This window comes from Trifolium pratense, linkage group LG2, assembly GCF_020283565.1.
Source record: "Trifolium pratense cultivar HEN17-A07 linkage group LG2, ARS_RC_1.1, whole genome shotgun sequence".
Lineage (NCBI taxonomy): Eukaryota > Viridiplantae > Streptophyta > Magnoliopsida > Fabales > Fabaceae > Trifolium > Trifolium pratense.
Genome location: NC_060060.1, coordinates 34708638 through 34736612, shown reverse-complemented (window position 1 = coordinate 34736612; position 27975 = coordinate 34708638). Strand labels below are relative to the sequence as shown.

General features: G+C 33.7%; 4 protein-coding genes across 11 annotated transcripts; 3 read left to right on the top strand and 1 right to left on the bottom strand.

Annotated features, from left to right (window-relative positions):
• The first annotated feature begins 672 nt into the window (after positions 1–672).
• Positions 673–4547, top strand: LOC123910811 (glutathione S-transferase zeta class). Its single transcript, XM_045962068.1, has 11 exons — positions 673–814; positions 910–1039; positions 1129–1185; positions 1280–1365; positions 1466–1537; positions 1750–1803; positions 1903–1978; positions 2821–2882; positions 3207–3266; positions 3929–4049; positions 4221–4547. The coding sequence occupies exons 1-10, from the start codon at positions 812–814 to the stop codon at positions 4025–4027; spliced, it is 699 nt and encodes a 232-aa protein (XP_045818024.1). The 5' UTR covers positions 673–811; the 3' UTR covers positions 4028–4049; positions 4221–4547.
• A 2554-nt stretch (positions 4548–7101) lies between these two features.
• Positions 7102–8286, top strand: LOC123904624 (F-box protein At5g49610-like). Its single transcript, XM_045954260.1, has one exon. It carries the CDS (start codon positions 7102–7104, stop codon positions 8284–8286), a length of 1185 nt encoding a protein of 394 aa, XP_045810216.1.
• A 6355-nt stretch (positions 8287–14641) lies between these two features.
• Positions 14642–16670, bottom strand: LOC123910809 (START domain-containing protein 10). 2 transcript variants are annotated; one of them, XM_045962064.1, is made up of 5 exons: positions 16005–16670; positions 15620–15878; positions 15365–15523; positions 15131–15277; positions 14642–14986 (listed from the first exon to the last, which is right to left on the bottom strand). In XM_045962064.1, the coding sequence occupies exons 1-5, from the start codon at positions 16034–16036 to the stop codon at positions 14867–14869; spliced, it is 717 nt and encodes a 238-aa protein (XP_045818020.1). In that variant the 5' UTR covers positions 16037–16670; the 3' UTR covers positions 14642–14866. The 2 variants fall into 2 exon arrangements, with proteins under 2 accessions (XP_045818020.1, XP_045818021.1); XM_045962065.1 differs by having other exon boundaries at positions 14642–14982; positions 16005–16376.
• Positions 16671–19688: 3018 nt separating this feature from the next.
• Positions 19689–26120, top strand: LOC123910807. Of its 7 annotated transcripts, none has more exons than XR_006810313.1 (11): positions 19689–19975; positions 20061–20150; positions 20232–20380; positions 20454–20620; positions 20706–20775; positions 20955–21009; positions 21849–21932; positions 22185–22223; positions 22487–22533; positions 25217–25334; positions 25663–26120. XR_006810313.1 is itself a non-coding variant. In XM_045962061.1 (11 exons), exons 1-10 carry the CDS (start codon positions 19784–19786, stop codon positions 25312–25314), a joined length of 1038 nt encoding a protein of 345 aa, XP_045818017.1. In that variant the 5' UTR covers positions 19690–19783; the 3' UTR covers positions 25315–25334; positions 25663–26120. The 7 variants fall into 7 exon arrangements, 4 of the variants coding, with proteins under 4 accessions (XP_045818019.1, XP_045818018.1, XP_045818017.1 ...); XR_006810314.1 differs by having other exon boundaries at positions 25217–25356; XM_045962061.1 differs by having other exon boundaries at positions 19690–19975; positions 25170–25334.
• The last annotated feature ends 1855 nt before the right edge of the window (positions 26121–27975 follow it).

The following is a 27975-nucleotide window of genomic DNA, read 5'->3' as shown; positions in this document are numbered from 1 at the left end:
GTGCACTACGCTACCCAATTTTCCATTTTTAAAATACCCATTAATTTTAAAATAGAAATATTATATATTTTTTGATTTACAATGGAACTGAATATTGAATTTAAAAGTTAAAATCTTTCATGCTACCCAAACTCTTCACCATTGTAGCAATAAAAATATTTTATATTATAAATATATTACAAGTGTTAGTTACCTACTAAATTTTAAGAAAAAAAATAGAATTATAAGTCAAAAGAAAAAAAAAAGAAAAAATTGAATTTCTAGAATGTGCGTCCATATTAATTATTAGATAAAAAGAATTATTTTTTGTATAATATGATTCGCAATGAACATTTTCTTTTTGTTATTAGATAAATATATCTCATCATATTTTATTTGTCTCATGAACTTAACTTAATTGAGTATGTTTGAATTGACTTTTTTCATTTTTGTCTTAAATGATAATTCACTGAAATTAAACACACATGTAATTGTGAGATTCCGGGTTCGAATCCAGATCACGACGTCCGACCTAATAATTTTGTCATTTTTATCAGTTGAGCTGTGATTTGTGGGAGTAATTGACTTATTTTTAAGTTTATTGAAAAATAGTTTATCCACTAAACTATTTTGAAAAAAAGATTTTGTGTAACTTGTTGAGTATAGAGCCAAACAATAAATAAATAAATAAATAAATGATATAAAAACTATAAAAGTAAACATCAACCTTCCTAGTCATAGCAGAGTTTGACAAAACGGTGGTTATCATCTTCTTCTGATTTGAAGTTGGAAGCATAAGCACGGCACTTAGCCCCGGCAGCTGCAACTCTCTATGGTATGTAAGATTAACCTGCGCCTTTGATATATTTACTGTTAGTATTAGTATCTCATAACTTAAACTCATTATAATGTTTCGTTGATTCCAACAAGGCAAGCGCAAGTGTTGTTGTTGTTGGCGTTGGTGAAGCAGAAAAAGAAGAACACAATAATAAGCTGATTCTGTATTCATATTGGAGGAGTTCATGTTCCTTCCGAGTCCGAATTGCTCTCAACTTCAAAGGTAGGTAGCATTCACTCACTCACTCACTCCTCTTGTTTATCAATTTCTCACATACATGATCTAACTTTTAATTCATTTCATTGATTCAGGTCTCAAATATGACTACAAACCAGTCAATCTCTTGAAGGGAGAACAATCTCATCCTGGTTAGTCTCTTGTTTCCTTACCCTAACCTAACCCCTAGATAATCCTAATCAAATTACATTACAACACTCACTATATATTTCTAATCATTTTCAGAGTTTCTCCAGCTCAACCCTGTTGGTTTTGTTCCTGTTCTTGTCGATGGCCCTGCTGTTATTTCCGACTCTTTCGCCATTATTATGGTCACTCTCTTTCTTTCTTTCACTTTTCTAAATCTTCAAATGTTTGTTTCATTTTATATCTTCATTCATTTTCATGTTTTCTATCTATGCATGCACGCAGTATTTGGAGGATAAGTATCCTCAACATCCTTTGCTCCCTACTGATATTCACAAAAGAGCAATCAATTTCCAGGTACTATTCTACCCTCTTTATCCTTTGCTCCCTACATATAAATAATTGTATAATGTAGTGCTTGTTTTTTCACTGTTAAACTGATGCTACTTACTAATTAGGATCAGATGATATCAAATTCGTATTCAAAGTTTCAAATCACAATTTCTTTCTTGTGTTATGTGTAATTTATGTTCTGGATTCTGTCTCCCTTCGAATGAATTGATACACAGGCTGTCAGTATTGTTTCTTCATCAATACAACCTCTTCAAAACCTAAATCTCCTGGTAAGCATGTCACCTCTTGTTTCTTCAATTTTTTCGTTTGTTTTGTGGAATTAGAGTTCATATGATAAGTTCCATTGCTGTTTGCTTTTCTATTTGCAGAAGTACATAGAGGGAAAAGTTGGCCCTGATGAGAAACTTCCATGGGTCCAGAGTGTAATTAGAAAAGGTTTCACAGGTCAGTTATGTCATGCATTTATTCAAAGTTAATAGTAGCTACTAGTAAAAGATATATTTTCATAATAAAAACTTTCTCCCATACTGTCTATCATACTACCCTTTATCCTTATCCGTCTTTCTACCGAACTTGAAAATAATAGTCGATGGGATGGTAGTGATTGGGATTCTACTATTTGGGCACTGCATTTCTTGATAAACATTTGAGCTTAATGTATGGAATGAACCGTAAATAAGAAGTGAAACCAAAATTAAAAAAAGGAACATGTGATGATAACCAAATTCTATCTTCCAAATTATCCCTAAGTTGGTACTTCACGAGACTACATCAACCAGTTGTATTGTTGATACTTGATATCTATCTCCATCAGGACCTCAACTGTTTTTAAAAAAAAAAACTGCTTATAAAAGACTGTGTTAACAGTTCAAATCCAATTATGAACCTAACAAAGTAAAGTGGATCTTTTGATTGGTCAAAGGCGTAGCTAGTAGTCATGGTGGAACAAGCATTTGTTAGCTTGAGCATTCAGGTCATGACTTTCTTTTTACAAGACAAGCTTGTAATGTTAATGTAGTTAGTATTTTGTCCTCTATCCTTTGCTTTTATTTTTGTAATGACAAATGTTAGTGTAGTTAGTATTATGTTGGGGCGGGGATCAAACCATTAACCTCGTTGCTCCACTACTTAACTCCCCTACCCCAACTACCAAGCCAAACCTAATATCCTCTCCTTTACTGACAAGAAATATTTTGTTTATTATTTCCTTCCTTACTAGATATAAGTTTCAGTGTATTGTTGGCTTAATCTAATCTATAATGTATTTACAATTGAATGTGTTCCAGCTCTTGAAAAGCTATTGAAAGAACACACTGGGAGGTATGCTACTGGAGATGAAGTTTTCATGGTACGTTGCTAATCATTGGAGTTTGTTCGTTTGAAAACTAATAAAAGGAATAAATAAATCCTTTGAAATGGTCCAGTAGCCCAAAATTCTTAACTAGCAATGTCAACTATTTGAATTTCTGATCCCTGGTGTATACTGTTATAATTAAGTGTAATTATCCTCAGATATTTTAGAATATAATGCAATTCAACTCCAAAGTTATTGATCACATGTTTTTGAAAATTAATAGGGTTATCTGTAGGAACAAGCACTAGATTTGCATCTTTTTTCGGAATATATTGTTCTTAATTATGTATAATCCAACATGTTCATTATCATTTTCAGGCGGATATATTTTTAGCACCTCAGTTACACACTGCAGTTAAGAGATTCAACATTGACATGGTAGTATTCTATGCTCTGCTTGTATTGCTGTGGTGCCATTACTGCAGCTGCTTTGATCATGGATATCTTCACTGTTTTCCGCATTATGGTTAAAAAATTTAGCAAGACAGTTTTAGCCCCTTATGTTGTCCACACTTCAAACAAATATAGGATGTTGCCTAAAGGCCTTTTGCCATTGCCTATTTGCTTGAGCTGTTAGTTGATTTAGATTGAATGATTGCGTCAACTTTTCATTCTGTGTTATTCAAATCAAGCTAATAATATGACTTTGTATGATGATTAATCTTAGTTTTATCTGGTTTAATATGTATGATGATTAATCTCAGTCTTTTCATTCTGCTTGGGCAATTAATTAAATGATTGCGTCAACTTTTCATTCTGTGTTAGTTCATATCTGTTTGATTACAAAATTTTCGTTAAGTGCATGACTTTCTTGCTTGTACCACTTGATGGCTGTTGGAGAAGTACATGCAATCAAGGTCATTCAAGCAGAAAGACGATGCATTAATAAAAGGGAGTTCAATATGGATAAAACCAGTCATTCTGGAACTCTCAAAATTTTGAAACCGTTTTATTTTCTATAGTGAAATCTTCTGTCATGTATCAAATTGCATTGCCCAAGTTGATCAGATGACTTACTTTTCCCTTAATCGCCCAAGCAGAATGATTTCCCTACTCTATCAAGATTACACGATACATATTATGAGGTCCCAGCATTCCGGGAGGCTTTGCCAGAGAATCAGCCAGATGCAGCCGGCTAGCTGAGTCAATAATTTGCGACTGGTAAGTGACCTCTAAAGCATATGATAATTTTTTAGAGCCGCCATTTTTTATTTGATTAGTTTATGAATATGTCACTAGTAATCTACATTATGCTGATTCTTTTTAGTTTTGGTTATCTTTGGCCCAATTTGTTATTTTTAATGCTTGATTTTTTTTGTTGCTGGATCACAGAAATACAACCTGATGTTAGGTTGGAGAAATTGCAGCAGGACCTACTGATTTAGCATCTGGTTGAATTTGTAACAACAATATAAGTTACTTTATGTAGCAATAAGGTACTATCCACGTGCAATCTATTGCACGTATTCCCTCCGTCTCAAGTTATAAGTAAACATTGGTCAAAAGTTGATGTATTTGATTTGAACCAAATACATCTACTTCCTTTATAACCAATTTTTGCTAATAATTTGGGACAGAGGAAGTATATGTGTATGAAAAACCTAGTGTTTAGTTTCCACCCTGTATTCTCAGTAAAAACATTTTTATGTTTGGCGGAAATATGGATCATTCAACACCATAAATTCTAGTCATGAATTGCCTCTGGAACGAGCACCACTGACTGTGATAGGAGAGATAGTGGAATGTCAAATATAAGATCAAAGTAGAACGAATGATATAGGGATATATTAGTGGTGAAGTTTGTTATTTGTGGTTTTCTGCAAACGAATGGTAGAAGTATAAGTATTAACACGAGGATTATAACAAGAAACTTTTGTTCAAGAACATGCATACTAAGCCAATAATTCAACAATTTCTAAAGATAAAGTGTCTTAAATGATAATCATTAAAAGATTTGATTTATATGTACTACTTTATTTGGATTAGATTGAATGCAATCGCATACATATACATTTTAGTTTTTTTTTTAAGGAAACATATACATTTTAGTTATCCGGCCAACATCGAGCAATGTAGATTTTAAATGGATTTTAATTTTTTTTAATATACAAAGTTGAACTTAAAATTTGGGCCGTTCAATCTTTTAATCACACGACTAAGATGTGCGATTGTATACATTCACAAAGTTGTGTGCACACAATTTGGATCTGCGTCAAAATTTGTACTTTACTATTATTTATTTATTTTATAAAAAGAAAACGTTTTGCACACCCATGAGATAGATTCTACTGCCTTTTGTAGAAGAGTAATTTCAAATATATTGTCTCCGATGGGAGAATACATAGATTTCATAAAACAATTAATTTACTTTGATTACATGTTTAATCAATTAAAGTAGTGTAAGGTGTTTAGTTTGCTGAAGATGGAAGGAGAACCAATGAGAAGATAATAAGAAATGAAAGTCAAATTTTCAAAAAAAAAGAAAGAAATGAAAGTCAAGTTATCAACAAAAAGAAAAAGAAAGCCAAATAAATTTATCTAGTTAAAGATATTTCGGATACAACCAATAACCATAACCAATCCGAGTTTGGCTTAGAAATTTTTTGATTTTTTTTTTTTAAATTTTAAGATAAGTTTTATTTGAAAACAATAAAATGATAAATCACTCGTATATATATTAGTCGTCATATCTTTTTTATTTGATTTCATCTTGTATTCATACTCTTATTTTTAATATAATGAGTTGATTCCTTTTCAAAAAAATAAATATAATGAGTTGATTCTATTATTATTAAAAAAGAAAACAACTATACATCATCATTAATTTAAGTAAAAACCTTAAAATGCACTCCTACACAACAAATTGTGAATTTATTGTAGTATTTGGCAAAGAGAAGTCTGAAAAGTAAATTAATAGAGAATAAATACGCGTTTTGCTTTTAATAATTTTTTTTTTGATTTAAATTGCTTTTAAAAAGTAAATAAAAAGAAAAAAAAAACTCTTTGGTATCCAAATGTTGCCATGAATGAGTAGTAGTCTAGTCTAGTTTTAACTTTTTCTATTCTTTGCTACAAAAAGAAAATAACGTTCTCACCAAGTTTCTTTGTAGTACGGATATCCACTACTTAGTTCATGCAATGCAAGCCAAGCCAACCTTGGCACGGCTATTGCATTCTCATTTTCGTATTACTCCTCTTTTAGGAATAATAATAGACTACTCATCAAAAGCTATAGGTCTGAATTTGTTGACCTATTAGTCCCACTTAACAAAAATAATAAATTATTATAAGTCAAAAAAATAAAAATAACAGTAGTAAATTAGTATTTTTTGAACAACTATAATAGTAAATTATTAATTTATGACATATACATAATGAATCATAACAAAGTATAATTAAGTTGATAATGATGATAAGTATTAGGATGAAATTGTGATTAGAATATATCTGGTATTATTAGTGTAGAGAAGTGTTATTAAGTAGAAGAATTAGTGAGTAAAAAAGAATGAATGAATGAATTATAGAAGATAAAAAGAAGGAAGAAGTGTTAACATTGTTTTCAGTTATGAAAAAATGCCAACAAGGCATAAATTAGTACTACGCACTCATGACATTCGCAGTGTGTGTCTCTCTCTGTCTGTCTGAAAAATGAGAGCTGAGTTTGTTACTAAAAACAAACCAACAAACTTGCAGCACACCACCACTCCACTACTCACCTCACTTCACTCGGAGGACGAAACAAAATAACAACTTTTTCTTCTCTCTCTCTCTCTCTCTCTCTCTCTCCATATTCACTCTTCATCTTCTTGTTTCCTTCTTCAACAACTTTATCTTCTTCAAAACTCATAATCATCATCATCATCAACAATGGTAAGTAATGTTGCTGGCTGCTAGTTTAGACATAATCTGTTATTTTGCCCTTTCATTCTCTGTTCCTGTTTGCTCAACTATACCTTCAAATCCATGAAATCACTAACTACTATTTTATTCTTCCATTACTTTCATATCTATATTATTATTATTATTAACCATTTTTTACTTTGGATTTTTTTCCCTGTTTCAACAATAGATGATTATCATCTCTTATTTTGACCCTTCATTTACTTACTTGTTAGTAAACAAAGATTCATTTATTATTTCTTAATAAATCATGACTTAAAACACTTATCAAGTATCTCTCTCTGATCAATTGATTTTTGATTTTCTTCAGAAAATGAAGATGATTAAAGTTGATGATGAGAACGAGGGTCGTTTGAACACAGATATTATCTTTGATATTCTGTCACGTGTTCCGGCCAAGCCTTTGCTTGACATGAAGTGTATTTCCAGAGGATGGCATAACATCATTTCAAACCGTTCATTCATCAAAGCTCAACTCCAAAACACACAGCTTGATTTAAACGGTTTCATTGTTCAAGATAGGTACATGATCAGCAAACGAGATATCAAAACGGTTAGTTACATTCCGGTGGACTCCAAAAATGCTGCCAAACTAGTTCACCACACCGTTTTCTCTTTTCTTCCCGAAGACGTTGTTGTTTTGGCATCGTGTAAAGGAATTGTCTGCTGCCGTAGCTGTTTGCCTTCTCCAAATCCAACCATCTATCTCTGCAATCCTTCAAATAGAGAGTGGATTCAATTCAAGTGGTCTCCTCCATGCGACATAACTGAGAGTATTGCACTTGCTTTTGATTTTGAGCCATCAAAATTCAAATTGGTGAGACTGAAACGCATCCAGTTGAACAATTATGAAGATGAAAATGAGGATGAGGATGATTTCTTCTTCACATTTGAGCTGTACTGTTCAGAAACCAAAGCTTGGAGGAAATCAACTGAGATGTGCAATTGCAAAGATGATCTGATTAAAAACAGAGGCATATACATTGGAGGATTATTGCATTGGCTAACAGAAGGTGATCAAATCCTCACATTTGATGTTGAAAAGGAGATGTCATTACTGATTCCAGTACCTGTTCCTCTTGAAAATGAGTTTAGGACTGTTGCAGCGTGTATCGGAGAATATGAAGGAAGACTTCATTATGTTCAGGTATCAGAACAAGGTCTTCATGTGTGGTGCCTTGAAGATTTGTATGAGTTTAAATGGATACTCAAGGATTGCAAACTTTTGGAGAATTTTGAAGCAGAGTATCCGCGCTTCTTTTTCAATTTAAAGAATAGAGTATTGGAGAGTGAGGATACAACAAATCCATGGATGAATCCTCTTGGTTTCAAAGATGGGAAATTGCTAATCAAGGTGGCCGCAGAGTTGTACATCTATGACATGAAGAAAGACAAGATGGTTCATGCTTGTTCTTTTTTGCAACTCAAGCCACAATCCATGTCGCATCCCACGGTGTTTCCTCTTTCCCTGACTTTGGTTTCCCTAAAAGATGCTTAGTATAGAATTATGTCCCTTTCTCGTATGTATTAGCTTTTATTATCTGATTATTACTGCTGAATGTTTTGGGATATTATAGTATATGTAAGTTTTGTTGCTTGGAAGGTTCTTTCTCTCCCTTTCCAAACTGTGGAAATTGTTGAGCTGCAGTTATTTAGTATTACTAGCCTCTTTGGTATGTGGACAAATTTGAGTTACAGTTAATATTTGTGGTAGCCAATAATCCAATGTTTTTATTGTTATCATATGACTGCATGAATGAACTGCTTAAAGTGATTTGCTCGAATAATATCTTATGATGAGCTTATTTTCAATTTCTATGATAAGGAAGGGATAATGTGCGTCTTAGGATTGCTGAGCCTAGCTAGTTCTTAGTTTATTTTCCATTCCTTTGATAAGGAAGGACTAAGGAGTGTCTTAGGATAGCTATGGCAAGTTAGTTCTCGCAAGCACTAGACATGATATATCAGATACTGGTTTCCATCAAGAATAGTCACATTACATGACACCAGAGCATCTCACCCAACTCTACCAGCCCTGTGCATTGGCCTATTCCAAAAGACAACATCCAAATACAATTAAAGTAGCTCCCTACAACACCTACATTCATCTGACCCAGCATTGCTTATTCAATTTTATGCATCCCTTCAACATAAACCAGTTGCAGTTGGCTTTTATTATCTGTACTGTGTCTGATCCTTTTTTATGTACTGCTGCAGCCACTTATATTCTAAATGCCACTAACAGTTTAGTAACTTGGACCCCAAACAATTCAATTTTCTCCAGCAGTTCAACAATTAAATGGCTCTCATTGATCTTGTATGTAGGCCATGTACGTACCTTGCCTCCTCCATATCTTCAATTAATTTATGCTCTTTAACTTTTTGTAACCTGTTATTCATCTTGACCTGCTCCTTACAAATGTTGTAACTTATGAGCACAAACATCATATTGATGCCCTCTTTATCATTTACAAGTTGGAAAGTCAAGTTCTTGAAATGTTTTTCACAAATTTATCTATTCTTGATGACCATATTAAAACATAGATTGCTTTAATTTGTAAGTCCACATGCTCATCAACCATTTACCAGCAATGTTTTTGATAAAACAATTCAAAGAAACAATTAGTATAAAATTAAGTCATTTTTTCCACTTGCATTGTTTATGACTTGGGTTTATATCTCGATATTTTGCATGACAAATTATACAAGATTCATTTACAACTCATGTTTGCGGTTCTCCATAGATCATGATTCCCTGTAGACTGTAGTAATGCATGGAATCCTATTCCTTCTCCATGACTTTTGCACGAGAACGTACATCTATCAATTTAATTTGTTTGCAAAATGAATTAAATTAATTAGCCATTTTTTTTGAATCAAAATTAATTAGACTTATACAGATAATGAAATTGTGTTAATATTTTTTGCTAGCTACTAGTAACATTTTCAATTTATTTTCCCATTTTCATTTTAACTTTGTCCAGATGTATACATTGTGTCTAAAGTATGTGTATAAAAGTTAAAATTGAAAACGAAGATAGTAAAATATATATGGTCCATGCTGCCTTCTTGATGTTTTCTCTATAAGTTAGAAAAGGAATTGCAACAGGAGCTTGCAAGTGTTTTATATCAGGAAGAGCTGACCTGGTTTCAACGATCTAGAGCCCAGTGGCTTCATGATGGAGATCGCAATACTAGATACTACCAAGTCAAAGCGGTTAATAGAAAAAGGAAGAATAGAATTTACATGTTGAGAGGGTTGGATGGTGCTTGGATAGAAGATGAAGAAAATCTCAAAGAGCTAGTTAATAAGTTTTTCAAAGAATTGTTCACAGAGGAAAATACTACAGAAGATTATATTAGCTCGGATTATAAGTTTATTCCACTTAATGATGATCTTGTGCATGATCTAAGTTGTCCGATTTCAAAAGAAGAAATTAAGAATGCTGTTTTTCAAATGGCTCCCTGGAAGGCTCCGGGCCCAGATGGATATCCAGCAGGTTTTTATCATAGAAACTGGAAGGTTGTTGAACAGTCCTTGTGCAGTTTTATCCATCAGATGTGGAATAACCCCTCTGATATTGCTAGTATCAACCAGACAGACATCTGCCTCATTCCAAAGATTGATAAGCCAGAGTTTGTGAATCAATTTAGACCTATATCGCTTTGTAATGTGTCATACAAGACAATTACAAAGATTATAGTGAATAGATTGAAGCCTTTAATCCCAGATATCATCTCTCCGTATCAGACGGGATTTGTTCCAACAAGAAATATTCATGAAAATATTATAGTGGCGCAGGAAATGATACACAGTATGAATAAAATGAGAGGTAAAGTTGGATTCTTTGCAATCAAGGTGGATCTTGCCAAAGCTTATGACAGGTTGAGGTGGTCCTTTATTCATGATATTTTAGTTGAAGTTAGGTTACCAGAGCACTTAATAAATATTATCATGCATTGTGTTCGAACAGTGACAACAAATGTGATGTGGAATGGGAAGCGGTCTACGTTTTTTATGCCGGAAAGAGGTATTCGACAAGGAGATCCTTTGTCCCCTTACTTATTTGTGCTCTGTATGGACAAATTAAGTCACTTAATTGCAAAGGAAGTGGATAATAAAGATTGGATGGCGATGAGAGCTGGGAGAGATGGACCTCATATTTCTCATTTGATGTTTGCAGATGACCTCCTTTTGTTTGGAAAGGCTACAGAGAAGCAAATGGAGTGTACAATGCGAACATTGGACAAATTTAGCAAGATGTCAGGCCAAGTAGTTAGTTTGGAGAAGACAATGATTTATTTTTCAAAAAATGTTGATGCTCAGACTAGAAGCAGACTTGCGCGCCAATCTGGTTTTCAGGAAACTAGTAACATTGGGAAGTATTTGGGAGTTCCGTTGATTGGAGGTGCTCCGAGGAAGAGAGATTTTCAACATCTAATTGATAAGGTCAGAAACAAATTGTCTGGGTGGAAGGCGAATCAACTTTCTTTTGCTGGGAGAGTAACTCTTTCCAAGAGTGTCATACAAGCAATTCCGGTGTACTCCATGATGACAACTCTCATTCCAAAAAGTTGTCTACTAGAAATTCAAAAGCTCCAACGTGGTTTTGTGTGGGGGGACGACGAAAACAAGAGAAGATTGCATACTGTTCGTTGGTCTACCTTAACCATTCCCAAGGAACTTGGAGGCTTGGCTGTGAGGGATATGAGTAAGATGAATTTAGCTTGCATTATGAAGCTGGGATGGTCAATAAAAATGCAGGAAAATAATTTATGGTGTCAGGTTTTGCGTGGAAAATATGCTCGTGGAAACAGTATTATCGAATCACCGATTGTAAAAAAAAGTGATTCCTCTTTATGGAAGAGCATTGGTAAAGTGTGGTCAGACATCAGCAAATTTGAAGCTTGGTCTATAGGTGATGGATTGAAGGTGAATTGCTGGAAGGATATTTGGATAGATACTAGTACAAGATTGGGTGAACTTGTCGATACTTTGCCCAATAATATTGCAGATTGGACGGTGCATGATCTTGTTGATAATAATAACATGTGGAAGTTGGCAGATATAGAATTGTTGTTACCTGGAAGTGTTATAGAAAAAATTAAACTTATTCCTCCACCTTGTATGGAAGATGGTTCTGATATGCGGTTCTGGATAGGTGATCCGAAAGGCAACTTTACCATATCAAGTGCCTACAAAATGGTATGTGGATTTCACATTATGAAAGCTGAATCTATATGGAAGACAATTTGGAAACTCGGTGTTCCGGAAAGAATCAGGTGCTTTGCGTGGCAGATTGCACATGGTCGACTACCCACTAGAAAAATGATCAGTAGATGGGCGAATATTGCACCATATTGTTTTCATTGCACAGATACAGAAGAATCAATCTTGCATGTGCTAAGAGATTGCAAGTTAGCTGTTATGGTGTGGAAACACCTGCTTCCTATAGAGTCAAGACATTTGTTCTTTGTTGGAGACTTTAAAGATTGGGTGAATTTTAACCTCATTACTACTGGATGGAGAATAGAGAAATTAGAATGGAAAAATGTTTGGGCTACAACATGTTATTTCCTTTGGCAATGGAGGAACAAGGCTGTTCATGATGATACGTATCAAAGACCCTTTCATCCAGCTAGACAAATAATGCAATATGTTCAAGATTATGAAGCTGGTGTCACATATGGAGTTAAAACAGAAGCAAGCCAACATGTTACAGTTCAGGTTCGATGGATGCGTCCACAACAAGGATATCTAAGTTTGAATACTGATGGTGCAGTTAAAAATGGAAGTCAACAAGCAGGTTGCGGCGGCGTGATCAGGAACGACAGTGGCAACTGGGTATGTGGTTTTGCGAAAGCCTTAGGTCCTTGTAGCGCCTTTGTTGCAGAATTATGGGGAATTCTTGAAGGAATTATTATAGCAAAAGATAGAAACATAATGAGGATCGAGGTTCAAGTTGATTCTACGGCGGTTCTGCAATGTTTGACAAGTTCAAAGAATGGCAGCGTCCGCGGTAGAAGATTGGTGCGAAAGATTCGGGAGTTAATCAAGCAAGGAATTGAAGTTCAATTCAAGCATGTGTATAGAGAAGCAAATAGGGTTGCGGACTGGTTAGCAAACTTTGGATGCAATTTGGCCAATGGAAGTACTTTGTTTGAGTTTCCACCTAGAGAAGTGCAGTTTCTAGTCGATGATGATGTAATGGGAGTCTATACTTCCAGGATGATAAGTGTATAATTTCCTCTTTTGGGCTTTTTAGCCCCTTTTAATCCCAAAAAAAAAAAAATATATATGGTCCAACTGGGCCACACATGGTGTTTATAAAGACAGTTTCTCTTTTCACCCCCACTTTTTTTTTTTCTATCTCAAAAATACGCAGAAAAATTTGGAAAACATTTTCCAATTTTTTTTAAACTTCGGAAAAAGTTTTCCGAAGTTTTCTGCTTGTTTTGGGGTAGAAAGAAACGTGCAGGTGGGAAGAGAAAAAATCGTTTATAAAACAAACCTTTTTCCTTTTTAGGCCTTTTATATTGGACTTTTGATTTCGCTTCCGACTATTGCTCTTTGCCACCCCACCCCGTCAGATAGGATTCGATAGATGTTAAAATTCATAACTACTTGGAGATATAACCCAATAGGTGTTAAATTTAGAAATTAGGAGGTGTGCATTTTAGCCTACTGGATCGTATCTTCTGGTAAGGTGCGACCGAGTTTTAACTCCTTATAGACACTTTTAGGGGCAATTTTAAATTTTTTAGAGGACTCTAAGCAATTAAGGCGGGCGAAGAGCAATTCCCTTCATTCCCAATACTTGAAGTTTTCATTTCCTTCGGGCCCATGGCCCTTTATTTTAGCAAATTTTGTATCCAAGTTTGAAGTTTTTGATTGAAAAACATAACAAGTGTATGTGGGTTGGGGGGGGGGGGGGGGGGGGGGGGGGGGGGGGGGGGGGGGGGGGGGGGGGGGGGGGGGGGGGCGTGTTTATTTCTTTTTTACATTACACGATGACATCTTTTTTCCTGGCCCCCTTGAAATAAGGTCTAGGATTTGCCCATGAATACAAATTAGATACGCAAGATATTGATTGAATAATCGTTCATTTAGTATCCTTTGAAAAAAAAAGAATACGTAACTTTAAGTTGAACACGAAATTAAATCATACTACTTAGAGCTTATCAAAAAAATAAAAATAAAAAATCATACTACTTAGAGCTTATCAAAAAAATAAAAATAAAAAATCATACTACTTAGAAGTGCTCTAATGTAGTAATGTTAATGATAATCTTACTGTTGTGCTTATTTTTTAACTCATGTATATAATCAAGATCAGAAGTATTATTAATGTAATATGTCAAATCGGACTTGTCCAAATTTGATGTCAAATTCTTATTTAGACGATCGGTGTAATCTTTTTTTTGCTTGAGACAGAGTTGGGACCAAGAAAACATCGGATTGAGACTTCATGTTGGGTTGAGTCCTACTCCTACACACCCCTAAGCATAGGATATTGCCAAAGGGTTGGTCGCATTCGTAGTTTTGTTAAACTTTTGAAATGTAATCTTGAAACTCTTTCACTTGTTATGTCCAATTTAGTTTCTGCTACTGGATGTAGATTTTGATTGAATTATTGGGCCTCACAGTGGTTGTGATCATAATGTGTACTAAGGGATTGAGTTAAGGGACCGACCATGTATTGGAGATGCTATAATGTGTTGCTTTGGTGATATCTAATGTGATGATGATACTTGATGGACTAAACATTAAAAGTTGCACGTGGCTTTCTTGTGTTGCTTTGAATAATTTTTCTTTTTTCATATATCTACTATATTAGCCCTTGTTTATTTCCTTGCTGAACATTTAAAGCATTTGATATATAGCATAGCAATGCTAAAATTGAAGAAACAGAAACCAAAAACTTTCAGCTTCATTTGTATTACAATGCTAAAATTGGCATTTGGCTCAATTGATTCTATTTATTTATAGTATTATCTATAATAATCTAAGATGATGATAGTAAAGTAAGTAAATAATATCAACTGGCATTTTCTCTCCTTGCAACGTTACAAAGTGGTCAAATTTGAGCATCAATTGGACATGCTTGGGCTAATTTTCTAAGGTTTTCAATGATCATAACCAGTTTTGTGTTGAATTTATTGACAAAACACTTGGGAAGCCACCCTGCAGGATCTAACTGAAACAAATTAAAAACAAAAGTAGTGGTGGTGAGGAAAACAGACTTATATATTAGTCAAGAATCTCAAGATCTCCTTTTAATTTGTTTTTGAAGAAATACTAATACTATTACTATACTTTATAATTATACATACATACATACCTGAACAACATAAGTAACGGCACATGAATTATCTTCAAGCTTCTCAACTACCCAACCTGATTGTAACAATAGTCCTCTGATTGAATTATTTTGCTTTGGATGTAACCCAGCAGCTATTTCCTTTGGCAGTGAAGCAACTGCTACAACCTACAAAGTTACAATTACTTGCCGGATTAATATTTTTGAAGGTCTTTTTTCTTGAAATTATTATTACTAACTAACTAACTAACTCACCACAGTGCCATCTTCCATGGTTTGACGGCGCTCGTAGACAATGAATTCTCTATTCCTGAAAAGAGGCTTTGAATTATCTCCAAACCTAAGACGAATTATGCTGAGGTTGTCTTCAATTTCTTTGATGTACCTTGCTTCCACCAAATCAGAGTCCCATTGCTAGCTTAACAAAATAAATTATAATTAAATCCAATAGATAATAATTAACTATTTAGCAGCTTGATCATAATTAAAATGGTATTGATCATTGAGTACCTTTGCAGCATCAATTGCATTAGCCACAGTGATGAACTGTTGTGGAGAGACAGATCTAAGCACCCAACGGCTGCGAAAAGTGTGAAGTGAACCCGACCTTCTTTTTGATATCTCAACACCATTGTCAAGAGTGAGCACTTTCCATCCATCATTGTTTGAGTTTCCTGATCTGTTTGTGTCTGAAGCCGCTAATAACTCCTGTATGCAGCTTTCACTCGCAAACTGCACGTACCTTTTAAGCGAGTCTTCACTAATCGACCTTAATTAGTACAAATTCATCATCATCATCATCATCATCATTATCAGTTCAGTAATCACTTCAACAATTATTATGAGTAGAATATTCTTAATTGAAATGGTATGTAATTATTAACTTGGCACTCACCAGGATCGGCTGCAAGGTACAGTTCTGCTCATTGTGGCTCTGCTGTGGATTATGTTTTGTTTATACTTATATGATGATGACTAAGATTTAAGACTATTGATAAATGAAAGGCATATATATATACACATAAAGTGATGAAGCGTAGTTTAAAAGAGAGGCTAAGAAGTGCAACAAAAAAAAAATGAAGTGGGGGGAGTTGATTGCTGCACATGCAATGCCAGAAGAACCTTACATGATTAGAACAAACAATAGGCCCTCTCTTTCTCTCTCTCTCTCTCTCTCTCTAGAGATAAATAAAAGATAGATTCTTTTATTCCAGCCAGAAAAGCAGCAAGATAAAGGGTTGAAAATTTTATGCACATGGAATGTTGGAGGAGAAATATAAATTGGAAATAAAACACTCACAATAATATCTAGCAAAATATAGAGAAAAGAAATAAGAAAAGTATAAAGCTTCAACTCAACTACTATATAGTATCATGTATAATTAGGCCAAAGCATGGGAACTTCAACTACCACAATGTATAATGTAACAATGGAACTTATGAGCCAAAACCAAAGAAAGGGATTTATTAAATTATATATTACTACGTACGTATTAGGTACGTAATTTTGCCAATCTACTAAGTCTATTGCATATTTGAACCGTCTATATAGATGCTTCTTGTTGCAAATAAAAAAGGGCAACTAACATATTATTTATTGTTTGTTTAGGAAATGGTACTAGAAATTAAAGAGAAAAAAATGGGAAGTGGGTTTGGAATATAACTCAGGTCCCAGTCACGTGGCATGATAGAGGAGGGTGGAATGGAATGCATTCCAAACAGCAAGGCAGGCAAAACCGGTCCCTATGCTGCTGTGGGCTGGGAACTCAATGCCACGGTACGTATTTGATTGAGATTGTCCTTACCGACCTTAACGTAATGTACTATGTAGTGTACTGTACTGTAGTACCAATAACTAACTTTCCTATTCTCTATATTTCACCATCATACATACATACATACATACATATACCTACTGTACTAGAGTCTCTACAGACATGATATCACCAAACTTGTGTTGAATTTCACATGCTTCCACTATATATGTATGTGGATTAATTGTGGACTGGTTAAAGACCAAAGTGACCATGGAATGCCAATACTGCTACAAGGAATTTGATCAAACCAGCTAAACATAGTATACTTACTTTCCACTTTATCAAATCTTAAATTAAATAAATAACTAGTATTAGTATTTTGGAGGAAGGACTGCTTTTGCAACTGGTGTGAACACAGACAAGACAAGGCCATATTTTTTACCTGAAGACAACTTACTGCTAGTAGCATATTGTGAGAATAAACTATACATTTTTTTAATTAAAAAAAAACTATGGATGATAATTTAGTAGCCATATATAAAAAGTACAGATGTACAATAATAGTAGAATTTAAATCTGAACAATTAAAAATGGTATACAATACTGCAAATGATTTCCTACTTGCTACATAATTTTATATACTACTAGTATAAATTTGGACTTCCAGTTGTCCTGCTTCCAACATGACATACATCGCCAACTGATCATGCCTATGCATTTATTATTTATGATAAAGCAGATCATCGGATTGCTTTTCACCAAACCAATCATTGCCATACATCAAACAAACAAAGTAACAAAACAACTCGAGTAGCTAGGAGAGGGGATGGAGTAGGGATTTTCAAGTTAAATCATTCCTAATATAGGATAGGATGTGTTTAAGGACAACTCTCTCATTGAAATCACACAGTCAAAATATTGAACAATTTACAGTAACTTAAGCTGTAAGAATCACCATTTCAAAATAAGCACTGTGCGATTTTTGTCATTTTTTTAAATAATTCAAGTGATCAACAATAAATTGGTTCAAATTTGATATTTGACTTTTGTGTATGCAGAACATTTGGGTAGAATGGGGGAATCAAATTAACTACTCAATATGAATAATTGAGTACAGTATAATATATAATTTGAGATAAAATTGGAATAAAATATTTCATGTAATATAGCTGACATAAGTTATCACTTTTTTTTTTTTTTTTACATAAGTAATAAGTTATCACTTATTTTGAGATTTTTTTTCCAAAACAAATTGTTTACTTTGGGAGGAGGGAAATGCATGGTCGATGTTTGGCCTTTAGCTCTCAAATATCAGTATCAATGACTTATTACATGAGTAATTCAATCCTAACTACTCCCTTGACTAGAGGAAGAAGCTAATAGTAATTGTGATATTGTTACTCATTTGAAATTTTGAATAGTTTTGAATATCTTTGATATTAATTAATAAAAAAAATAAAAGTCAGTCACATGTGTTCACATTACTCTCTTTTTTTTTTGTCAACTTCAATATATATTAAGTTATTAATCTTTGTTAAAAAAAAATCCAATCTCTTTTTAGTACCAAAAGAAAAAGTATTCATTCTCTTCAATCTTATACCTCAAATTTCAAAATATAACAAAAATGAGTCAAATAAACTTGATGAATTTGGTTAAAGATTTGGATTAAATACATTCACTTTTATTGACCAACTTTTACTTATATTTTGGGACGGATTAAATATTTAATTGTAACCCTACATTTTAGAGAAGATAATATACTACTCTGTCCCAAAATATAAGGGAAAATTGGTCAAAGAAAGTTGATGTATTTGGTTAAAAATTTGGACTAGATACATCAACTTTGATTAACCAATTTTCCCTTATATTTTGGGACGGAGGGAGTATGTGCATACAGGTATTCCTATTTATAAATCCAAAATGGTTCCAAATTTTGATACCTACCACATAGACATAGGTACTCGAGCTCTTGCACCATCAATTATGGACTTATGGATTGCCTAAATCCGAACAACTCACAACTCACAACTACTTTATTTACAGTATGTTTAGACTTTAGAGTGAATCTCTATTTGTATTTTCATATTTGAGGTGTCGATGTGTTTATCCCACAATATGTATAAGACCTAGGCTTAGGTAATTATAGTATTTAAATTGGCCAGTGACCGATGACGTTTCTGAGATTTCGGTGGCTTTATGAGCGAAGTTATAGTTTCAACTCTAGCTAATATTTATTATTAAGAACTTGAATTTGCAAAAACATTGACTTCTTTTTATTTAATATGTAAATATTCATACAAAATAATTTTTAGGAGCATTTTTAAATGAAAAGTCACTAATAATCGTGTTTATATCAATATGTTCTATATATCTTTTTCAGTATATAAAATATCTAGGTTATTACTAACAATGAATTGATCCAAGTGGTAAGAATCTCGGTCCCTTTAAGTATGTAGTCAAAAGTTCGATTTCTGGCTCATGCGTATGGAGAAATTTTTTTTGGAAGGGGATAACACACCTTGTGTGCCCGACAAATTTCCCGACGAAGATTAGTCATCGCTAATGACGGCTGTCTTGCCTTGTATACCGTTATTATAGGCTCAAACATAAATTTAATAATGTTTAGGCAAACATACATAACTTAAAATCAATAAGAAGGTGTTAAAAACTGTAAGGGGGTGGGGATAAGAAGGTGGTATAGTAAAGAAAGCAATCCATCGAATTTGAAATTGGTAAGCCCATCGAAATGTAGAGAGGCCTTTGTAACCGGAACAGGCTGAACCACACAAAAATAAAAAAAAAATAATAATAATAATTTGATTGAATGTACTACTACTAGTTCTGGTAGGATGAGGAAGAAGCATTCATAGTGACGAAGATGAACAAGTAAGAATAATTGAAATTAGTGGTGGTTGGTATGGAATTGAAATTAGTTACATCAACAATAACATCATCATCATCATCATCACGTTCGTTGTTAGGAGCAGCAGCACTATGTGATTGCAGCAATGCTTCTTCTTGTTCTTATGATAACAGAAGATACAGGGGGGGGCACAATATCATAATAGTAGCTTCCAAAAGCAAGAAGAAGAAGCAGCATCAACAGCAGGTTCCTTTTTTCCTCTTGTTGATTCATTGATCGATTGATTGGTCAATTAATTAGTTCTTTTTTCCTCTGAATGCTTGCTTGTTAGGGTTCTTCTTCTCATTCTCCTCCTCCTCCTCCTCCTCCCAGAATCACATCTAATGCCAAGGAAAACCTTCGCGCCCTCAAGATGTGGAAGGTACATCATCATTTCCTCTTCCTCTATAATACTACCCCATTCTTCAATTTACTACTTCACTCATTATTATTATTTATTTAGGAGCACCAACAACGAAAATCTAGCACTCCTAGACCTTCCACCAGTTACCGTAAAAAGAAGGCCGAGAAAGAGGATACTATTACTATCCACCACGATGACGATGACGACAACACTGATTACTATGGTGATCCTACCACTGCTCTCTACAAGTAAGAAGTCTATCTACTAACTACTAACAACAACAACAAACCTCTTTGTTCTAAGTTGCTTCTTGCATTGCAGTACAAACCAGTTGGGTATAATAGACAATGCTGTCCCTGTTATGCTTGTTGATGGTTATAATGTTTGTGGATATTGGATCAAACTCAAGAAACATTTTATGAATGGAAATCTTGAGATTGCTCGCCAAAAGCTAATTCACGAGCTTCTGACCTTTAGTAAGCTCAGAGGTACTTACATTACACACTCTCACTACTACTACTACTCATTTTTATGCTTTCAATTCTCACCTTTCTTTATGCTTTGCTTCTACAGACCTCAAAGTCGTTGTTGTATTTGATGCCCATAAGTCTGGATTCCCCGATCACAAGGAATGTGCCTTCGGGTACTCTTTCCATTTCACCCTTACATTTACTTACTACTACTTTTTCATTTTTCATACAACAATGCAACTAGCTGCCAATCACCATTTCCTTCCACTAGGATACTTATAGCATCACTTCAATTATTTCACTCTTCTAAATTCCAATCTTATAGATTTATTATAACTTGCCCATTTTGCAGCATCGACATTGTTTTCTCAAGTGCAACATCTGCTGATACATGGATTGAAAAAGAGGTTAGATACAACTACAAATCAATGGACTTCCTATCTGGACAACTATCATGATTTTATGGATACGTTCCTTCTTTTCTATTATTACACTTTTAGAATATGGATTTTACTGTCACTTTGATATCCAGATCTGTGATTATTGTGGTTTGATTTTGTTTTTCAAGTTTTATTTTGCTCTATGATGCACGGGTTCTCATTAAATATTTGTCACACATGCATTGGCCTATTGTGTATGTATACACTATCGGTACTTGCCAGGTACGTATACACTATCGGTACTTGCCAGGTACACAATATTCACTCATTAGTTATCACTCAACGATCAATTCAATCCTTGCATAACTCCAAGTTTTGTTGTTAAGTTGTTTGGTATGGGGGTAAATGAAATAAATTGATATCCAACTTCCATTAAAACTTGTGCCTTGTCCCTGTAACCTTGTGCATACCAATACTGGTATTGGTACCTGTATCCATGCAACACCGCTCTCGATCCTGTATTCAATGTGCCAGCATCTTCTGCTGTTCTTGCTTTTATAAGTTAAATGCAAATAAGTGATTAATGGATTACCATCTATAGTCCCATAATGTAAGATGTGATTATTTTCTGCACTTGTGGACCTTGAATTGCAATGATGTTTGGCATATACCTTATTAACATTTCTAATACAGAAATCAGTGGTTATCTGCATAAGTCAATTATAATAGAGCTGAATTTTTATGAGTAGGAATTGAACTTGGTACTCCGGGGCTTACAACACTCGCACACTATTTTCAATTATAATAGTGCTTCATTTATACTTTCATGAAGTGAATCTTCTTGCTTTATTCTTTACTCAATTCAGGTTTCAGCTTTAAAGGAGGACGGTTGCCCCGATGTCTGGGTTGTCACTTCTGATCACGATCAACAGCATGCAGCAAATGGAGCAGTATGCACAGTCTCATAAATTGAAAACTTTAGTAAAATTGAAGCAAATTGATTTTCAACTGTCTTTATAATTTTTTTCCAATTATGGTTATTGTTCTCTCCTTGTTAATCTATGCATTATATGATTTTAACATGATTTCCTTTTCGATTTTTTTAAAATGCTGGTGCATATGATCGCCTAGTTATCATGTAACTGTAATTGTATCATGCTCTGTTTATTTGTGCAAAAGATTTATACTCTGCATCCTTTCAGGGAGCCTATGTTTGGAGTTGCAAGACACTTATAACTGAGGTAAAACTTTAATATGATGTTTCTGAATGTTTTCTTCTCATAAAATGCCTTCAATTGTTTTTGTTGCACATTCAAATCTCAAATTTTCTAATGCAGTATTAAATTTAAGAGTTTACATAATTTAAAAACACATGGCCATGCTATTAAAGAGGTTCAGAATTCCAAAGCTTTGATTAGTTTGACAATCCCGATTCCCATGGATGGTTTTTACATCCTTCATTGATATTTTACATGGTCTTGTTTATTAATTGTTTGGATAGTAGATAAAGGAAGCACAAAAGGAGGCTGCAGACACGCTTCAAGAGGAAAGGTATGCCATGTCTGGATTAAGTTTGAAAAACATGTATTTTCCATCAGAAATATTCGTTTTGTTATATATCTTTTATGATTGTTCACTGTGTGGTTTATGACTTGTGTATTAATTGCCTTTGCAAATTGAGATATAATATTCTTTAATGCACTGCTAATTTCAATTTAATTTTGTGATTTTTTGTTACCGTCACAAATTTCCTTAATGAATGTATCCAATTATTATCTGGGTTTATTTATATGCTTGCATTTTAATTCAAGAGCAAAGTTATGCCACAATGAAAATGAAAATAGAACATTTGTTAGAGCAAAGTACCTCCTATTCAGGGAGAATATAATCGATTTAGTGCCATATCTATTTATTTTTAATAGTCGCAATATAATTAGTTTCCTTAGTTTCTAATATTAAATTGTAAAACTTGTATGTGTGTGTGCTGAGGGACTCCTCGAGCAATTTAGCAAATATTTGCCCATCTCAAAATGGTACTGGAGCCATCCACCTGGGCCTAGTTTAATTAAGCAATAGAAACTAAAAACCATGTCTCTCGTGGTTGCGATCAAGTTAGGGCTTCAAACGAACTGGCTCCAATTAAACAACTGTTGGAACATGCCTAGCTAAAAACTGTTGATGAAGTAAACTTAGAAGAACCGTTGCCAGAATCAGTCACTCTCTGCCTCGTGCCCTCGTAATTTCAACGTGGGCTTTGTTCATCACGCTATTGGTCTTGTTCCGACCACCTAATTCTTTTCACCTCTTTTGGGGTTCGGCAGCCAATTTAGTGTTGATTTAGGTTGTGGGTCTTCGATCCAGTGATCCCTAGGATTCTACCTCTTGTCTTGAGCATATGTTCTGCTGAAAGTTGATCACAATCTCAATCCTCCACCACCACAGTTACCCATACCATCAACCCCACTATTTGTATATACACATATTGGTAATAATCTAACTCCTTGGATTCTTGATTTGATACTACTGGCTTCAACCATTAATCTGGTGACTGATCACTTATGTCTTTTTACTCTACATGATTTGTCTACATTTTGTGACACTTTCTGATGGCTCTAAAATTACTTGTATAAAGCATTGTTTTTACTTCTCCAACGACATTTATGTCATTAATATTTGTATATTTGTTCCCATTTGTCCTTTCAATTAAGATTTTAAGAAGTGACAGTGCAAAGGAATATTTCCTCCAAAGAATTTTAATCATTTATGTCTTCTCATGACATCTTATATAAATCCACCATGATTTCATACATCTCAACAAAATAGGGTAGTTTTTTTTTTTTTTTAAAGAAAACAAAATAGTGTTGTTGAAGGAGAAAATCGCCATATTAATGTGATTGCTCGTACTTTTTTGTTTTATTTAAAGTGGTGTTATGTAAACAGCTTGCTTTTTAATCAGTTGCGTGACTGCTTCCTTTTGTCAGCTAATAATTATGAAGTTCCTCATGAAGTGTTGGTCCCTAAATATCGTTTATATCATATTTCAACTTGTTTTTGGTTGTGCATGTTCTGCTTGTAATCTTTCTCTTGATCGGTATAGTTTGGTTATTCTAGGATGCAAAAGGATATCATTGTCATTTGTTTGTCACTAATCATCAATAGAATTCTGTAGATGACATCTTCTTTGAAGAGGCACCCTATTTCACCTCTTTAGACTACTGTTGAACCTAGTGTACTTTTTTAGGCCTTTCCTACTCCTATTTTTGTCCATCTTTATCTCCCTTGAAGGTCCCATTAGAGGATTCTAGAAATGTCGAGACTCGATCATTTCCTTAGCAGGGACCTCTCACTACGCATCATTGTCATTGATGGACTGTCATTCTTGATTTCTAGCATTTGAAGAATCCAATGAGAATCACAATGAGTCATACTCGATTCCAACTATTTTCATACTGTTGATCTGTACAATATGAATGATAAGCTTTTTTATGATTATCTATCAATTGCTCTTCGGAAAGATACTTGGTCCACTAGAAACCCTTATACATTTTCAAGTTTTTAAGTTTTTACTGTTTACCTTTATCCTATTATGTCAACTTTGTCTTTTGTCTTTCTTCCTTGGAAATTTTGTGAGGCTCTCATTTTAAATTAAAGGCAAACCATGATGAGATGATTGCTCCTGAGCATAACACCATGCGGGACTTAGTTCCTCTTTCCCCAAAGAAAAATAGTTGGATGTTAACGTGTTACTAGTTCCTCTTTGCTGAAGAAAATCTGTTGTTGGATGCTAATGTGTTTATGGTATGAAGGTTGATTTAGAAGGCCAAATAGATCATTTAAAGCCAGTTAGTTACAAAAAGGATACTCTCAAACATATGGCGTTAATTACAGCGATACATTTTCTTCGGTGTCCTAGATGGTGTGACTTCATTCATGGTCTCTTGAAGAAGATAAATATATATTGAGAAACCACCTAGGTTTGACACTTAAGGGGTTCAAGGTTTGGTATGTAGTTTGTAGCTATCTCTGTATGGTTTGAAACAATCTTATTTGAGTTTTGTTTGTGAAACTTAGTATTATTGTGCAATAATTTGGTATGACTGGGAGCAAAACTGATTATTTTAGTTTTTTATATTGACATTCTTCGATCCGAAGTTGATTTGTTTTCTTATTCATATTGTTATGTACAGAACTTTTTCTTTTCAAGGTAAATTGTTGAAGCACAATCTTGATGCAGAAGTAGTGGCTGCTCTGAAGAACCTGAGGCAAAAATTATCTGAAGCGGAGGCTCTGAAGAACCTGAGGCAAAAGTTATCTAAAAATGAGTTGAAGTAGAATATCAAATTAAAATTCTGGTCAGATAATGTGGTTTGACAGGTGAATATGTTTAATAGTCTGAGGTTAAATATGCTTTATTTTTTTTGGCATCTGGGCATGCATTTATTATTTACTTGGAACCCTTCACATTTTGGTCGTTTTTTTTTTTTCCACACTGTCAATATCTGAACTAATTGAAAATGACACTGCTGAAAAGGAGATATAGTAAACACTGATGTCATTTTATATCAACAAAGCAGCATATATGTAGAGAGACTGTTTCTATATATTTTTGGTTGCAGGAATGCAAAATCCCTGTACTTTATAACAAATGTATAATATTTCTTCTCTTTCTGTATAATACAGATGAAAAGAATGCTACTAAGCAGAGGAGCAAAACTACTGGTTTCACATTAATGAAGTATTCAGTGTTTTTATTTCCAAGAAATGAGTTTAAAAGAGTTTCATTGTTTTACTAGACATTGTGAATAGCCAGTCATTTAACATCAATGTACCCTTCAATATCCATACTTTCCATTTGATAGCTAACAATCCAGCGTTGACAATGAAGGCCATACAGGCCCAAAAATGACAAGCAATCCATGTAGAGAGGCCTTTCATATATACACATGCTTTATAACTAACTAACGATAGTGTAAAGATTGTGTGTATTTATTTATGATTCACCCGCCACATCATTGTATTAACCTTGTGATTTTATGTGTAATGATCAAATGAATTGATTATGGCCACTTGTACGTTATTAAGTACCAAGTATACTATGAAGTCAAAAACAAGTTAATGACTTGAAGATGAATTGTCAATAACTACACTCTTATCAGCAAAAGTTAAACTATGTCAACATATAATATTGCAAGATACTTAAACTAATTTCTTAAGATATGTAAAATTGTTTGTCAAAAAAATAGAAGATATGTAAGAAATGTTAATTCAGCTGTAATAACTTGACTTTGTATACTAAGTACTAACCCATTTATTTTTAATTTTTCAAAATAGAAGAAAAAAAAGTTTTTTTTTTTACTAAACAAGTTAAGAAATGAATTAAGTCATAAAATAAAGTATTTTAAGTTAAAGATTTATCGAGTTTGAACCTTTGTAGAACCAATCCTCAATTAAATTTTACTGACCTCATATTTAAACTTTAAATCATGTAAATTGGAGGGTTAAGACTGAAAGAGAAAACAAAACAATAGTTAATTAATTATATGTCAAAATATGCACGGTCTAAATTTGATCATCTCATACTAGAGATGTCAACGGAGTGGAAGCGTGTGGAGTGGAGTACTTTCTCACTCCTTTCTTCGTCATCTAAAATGTTCTTTATTTTTGACCTAATTCTTTGTTTAATAATAAAAATATTATAGTTTAATTGTAAAATAAAAAATTAAGACATTATTAGGAGAAAACAATTAACATCACATATAAATAAAACTTATACACAAAAATCAAATAAATATAACACATAAAGTACCTGAATATATAAATATATAAAAATTAGTTAATAAAATATTTAGAGAAAGAATTCTAGCAGAATGGGATAAGATCTCGTCTCCATCTCAAAACCTCCTTCGAGAGATTTTCCCCGTCGCATGACAAAATTTCTTATCTTCGAGACCCAAACCAGGACAGTTTCCACGGATAGTTGTTTTAATTATTCAACTATTGCTTCTACAAGCATGAATGGGCAACATGGGATCTTTTCAATTTGTTATTCGATGGTCCTTAATTGGTCTTTGGGATGGGGGTGGTGCGGTGGGGTTGGTTGAAGATGCATGCTAAATCATAACTCACGTAGACAGGGACATATATAGTGAGAGATAGTGACACTTTTGAACTACACTTGGAATTAGCTCAACCATTACATACACATCAATGTACTGCTCCACACTCACCCTATCCCACCGCTCTTCATTTGTTTCTCAATTCCAAAATTATGACTTTTTGTTTGTCAAAGTTATTGTTAATACTTAACCACTTCAGCAATTAGTTTTTCCTCTTATAAGTTAATGCCTTGTGTAAAAAGTAACTTTCCAAGCATAGAAGATAAACAGTGGCACTGATCATAGTTTGAAATTTTGTTAAAGAAGACCATATATATGCACACTAGCAGCATTTGCCAACAAAATAAAGTTACAAAACAAATTTGTGTGTCTTTTTTTCTTCCTAAATATATTTCTAGTGTCCTCGAGCATGTTCTCCAAGATGCATGAATAATTACAGTACGGTGTTATACCAATGATTAGATACACTCATACACCTAACACCACCGATTTATTAAATAGTATGTAATATTATTAGACTATAATGTTTGGCTAGTCCGAATTGATACGTTTTCACAAATTAGGTCACTTTTGGTCAAAACCCAATCCACAAAGGTTCATGATCTAGCTAAGGATCGAAGTAATGTGTTTCAACAAAACACCAAATAAATTCTCATGATCAAATCATTTTCCTCCGATACTAATTAGAAGTTAATCTATTAAATAGTATGTAATATTATAAAAAGTATATATAGCAAAAACAAAAGAGCAATAGTAAATAAGAGCATAAAATAAGCATGTAGTAGTGAATTTGTTGTATTGTATGTATCCAAATTGCTTGCTTAGTTTTAGCATAGAAAGAAAGAAGTCACGGGATGCTTGCCTTGCCTGCATACAA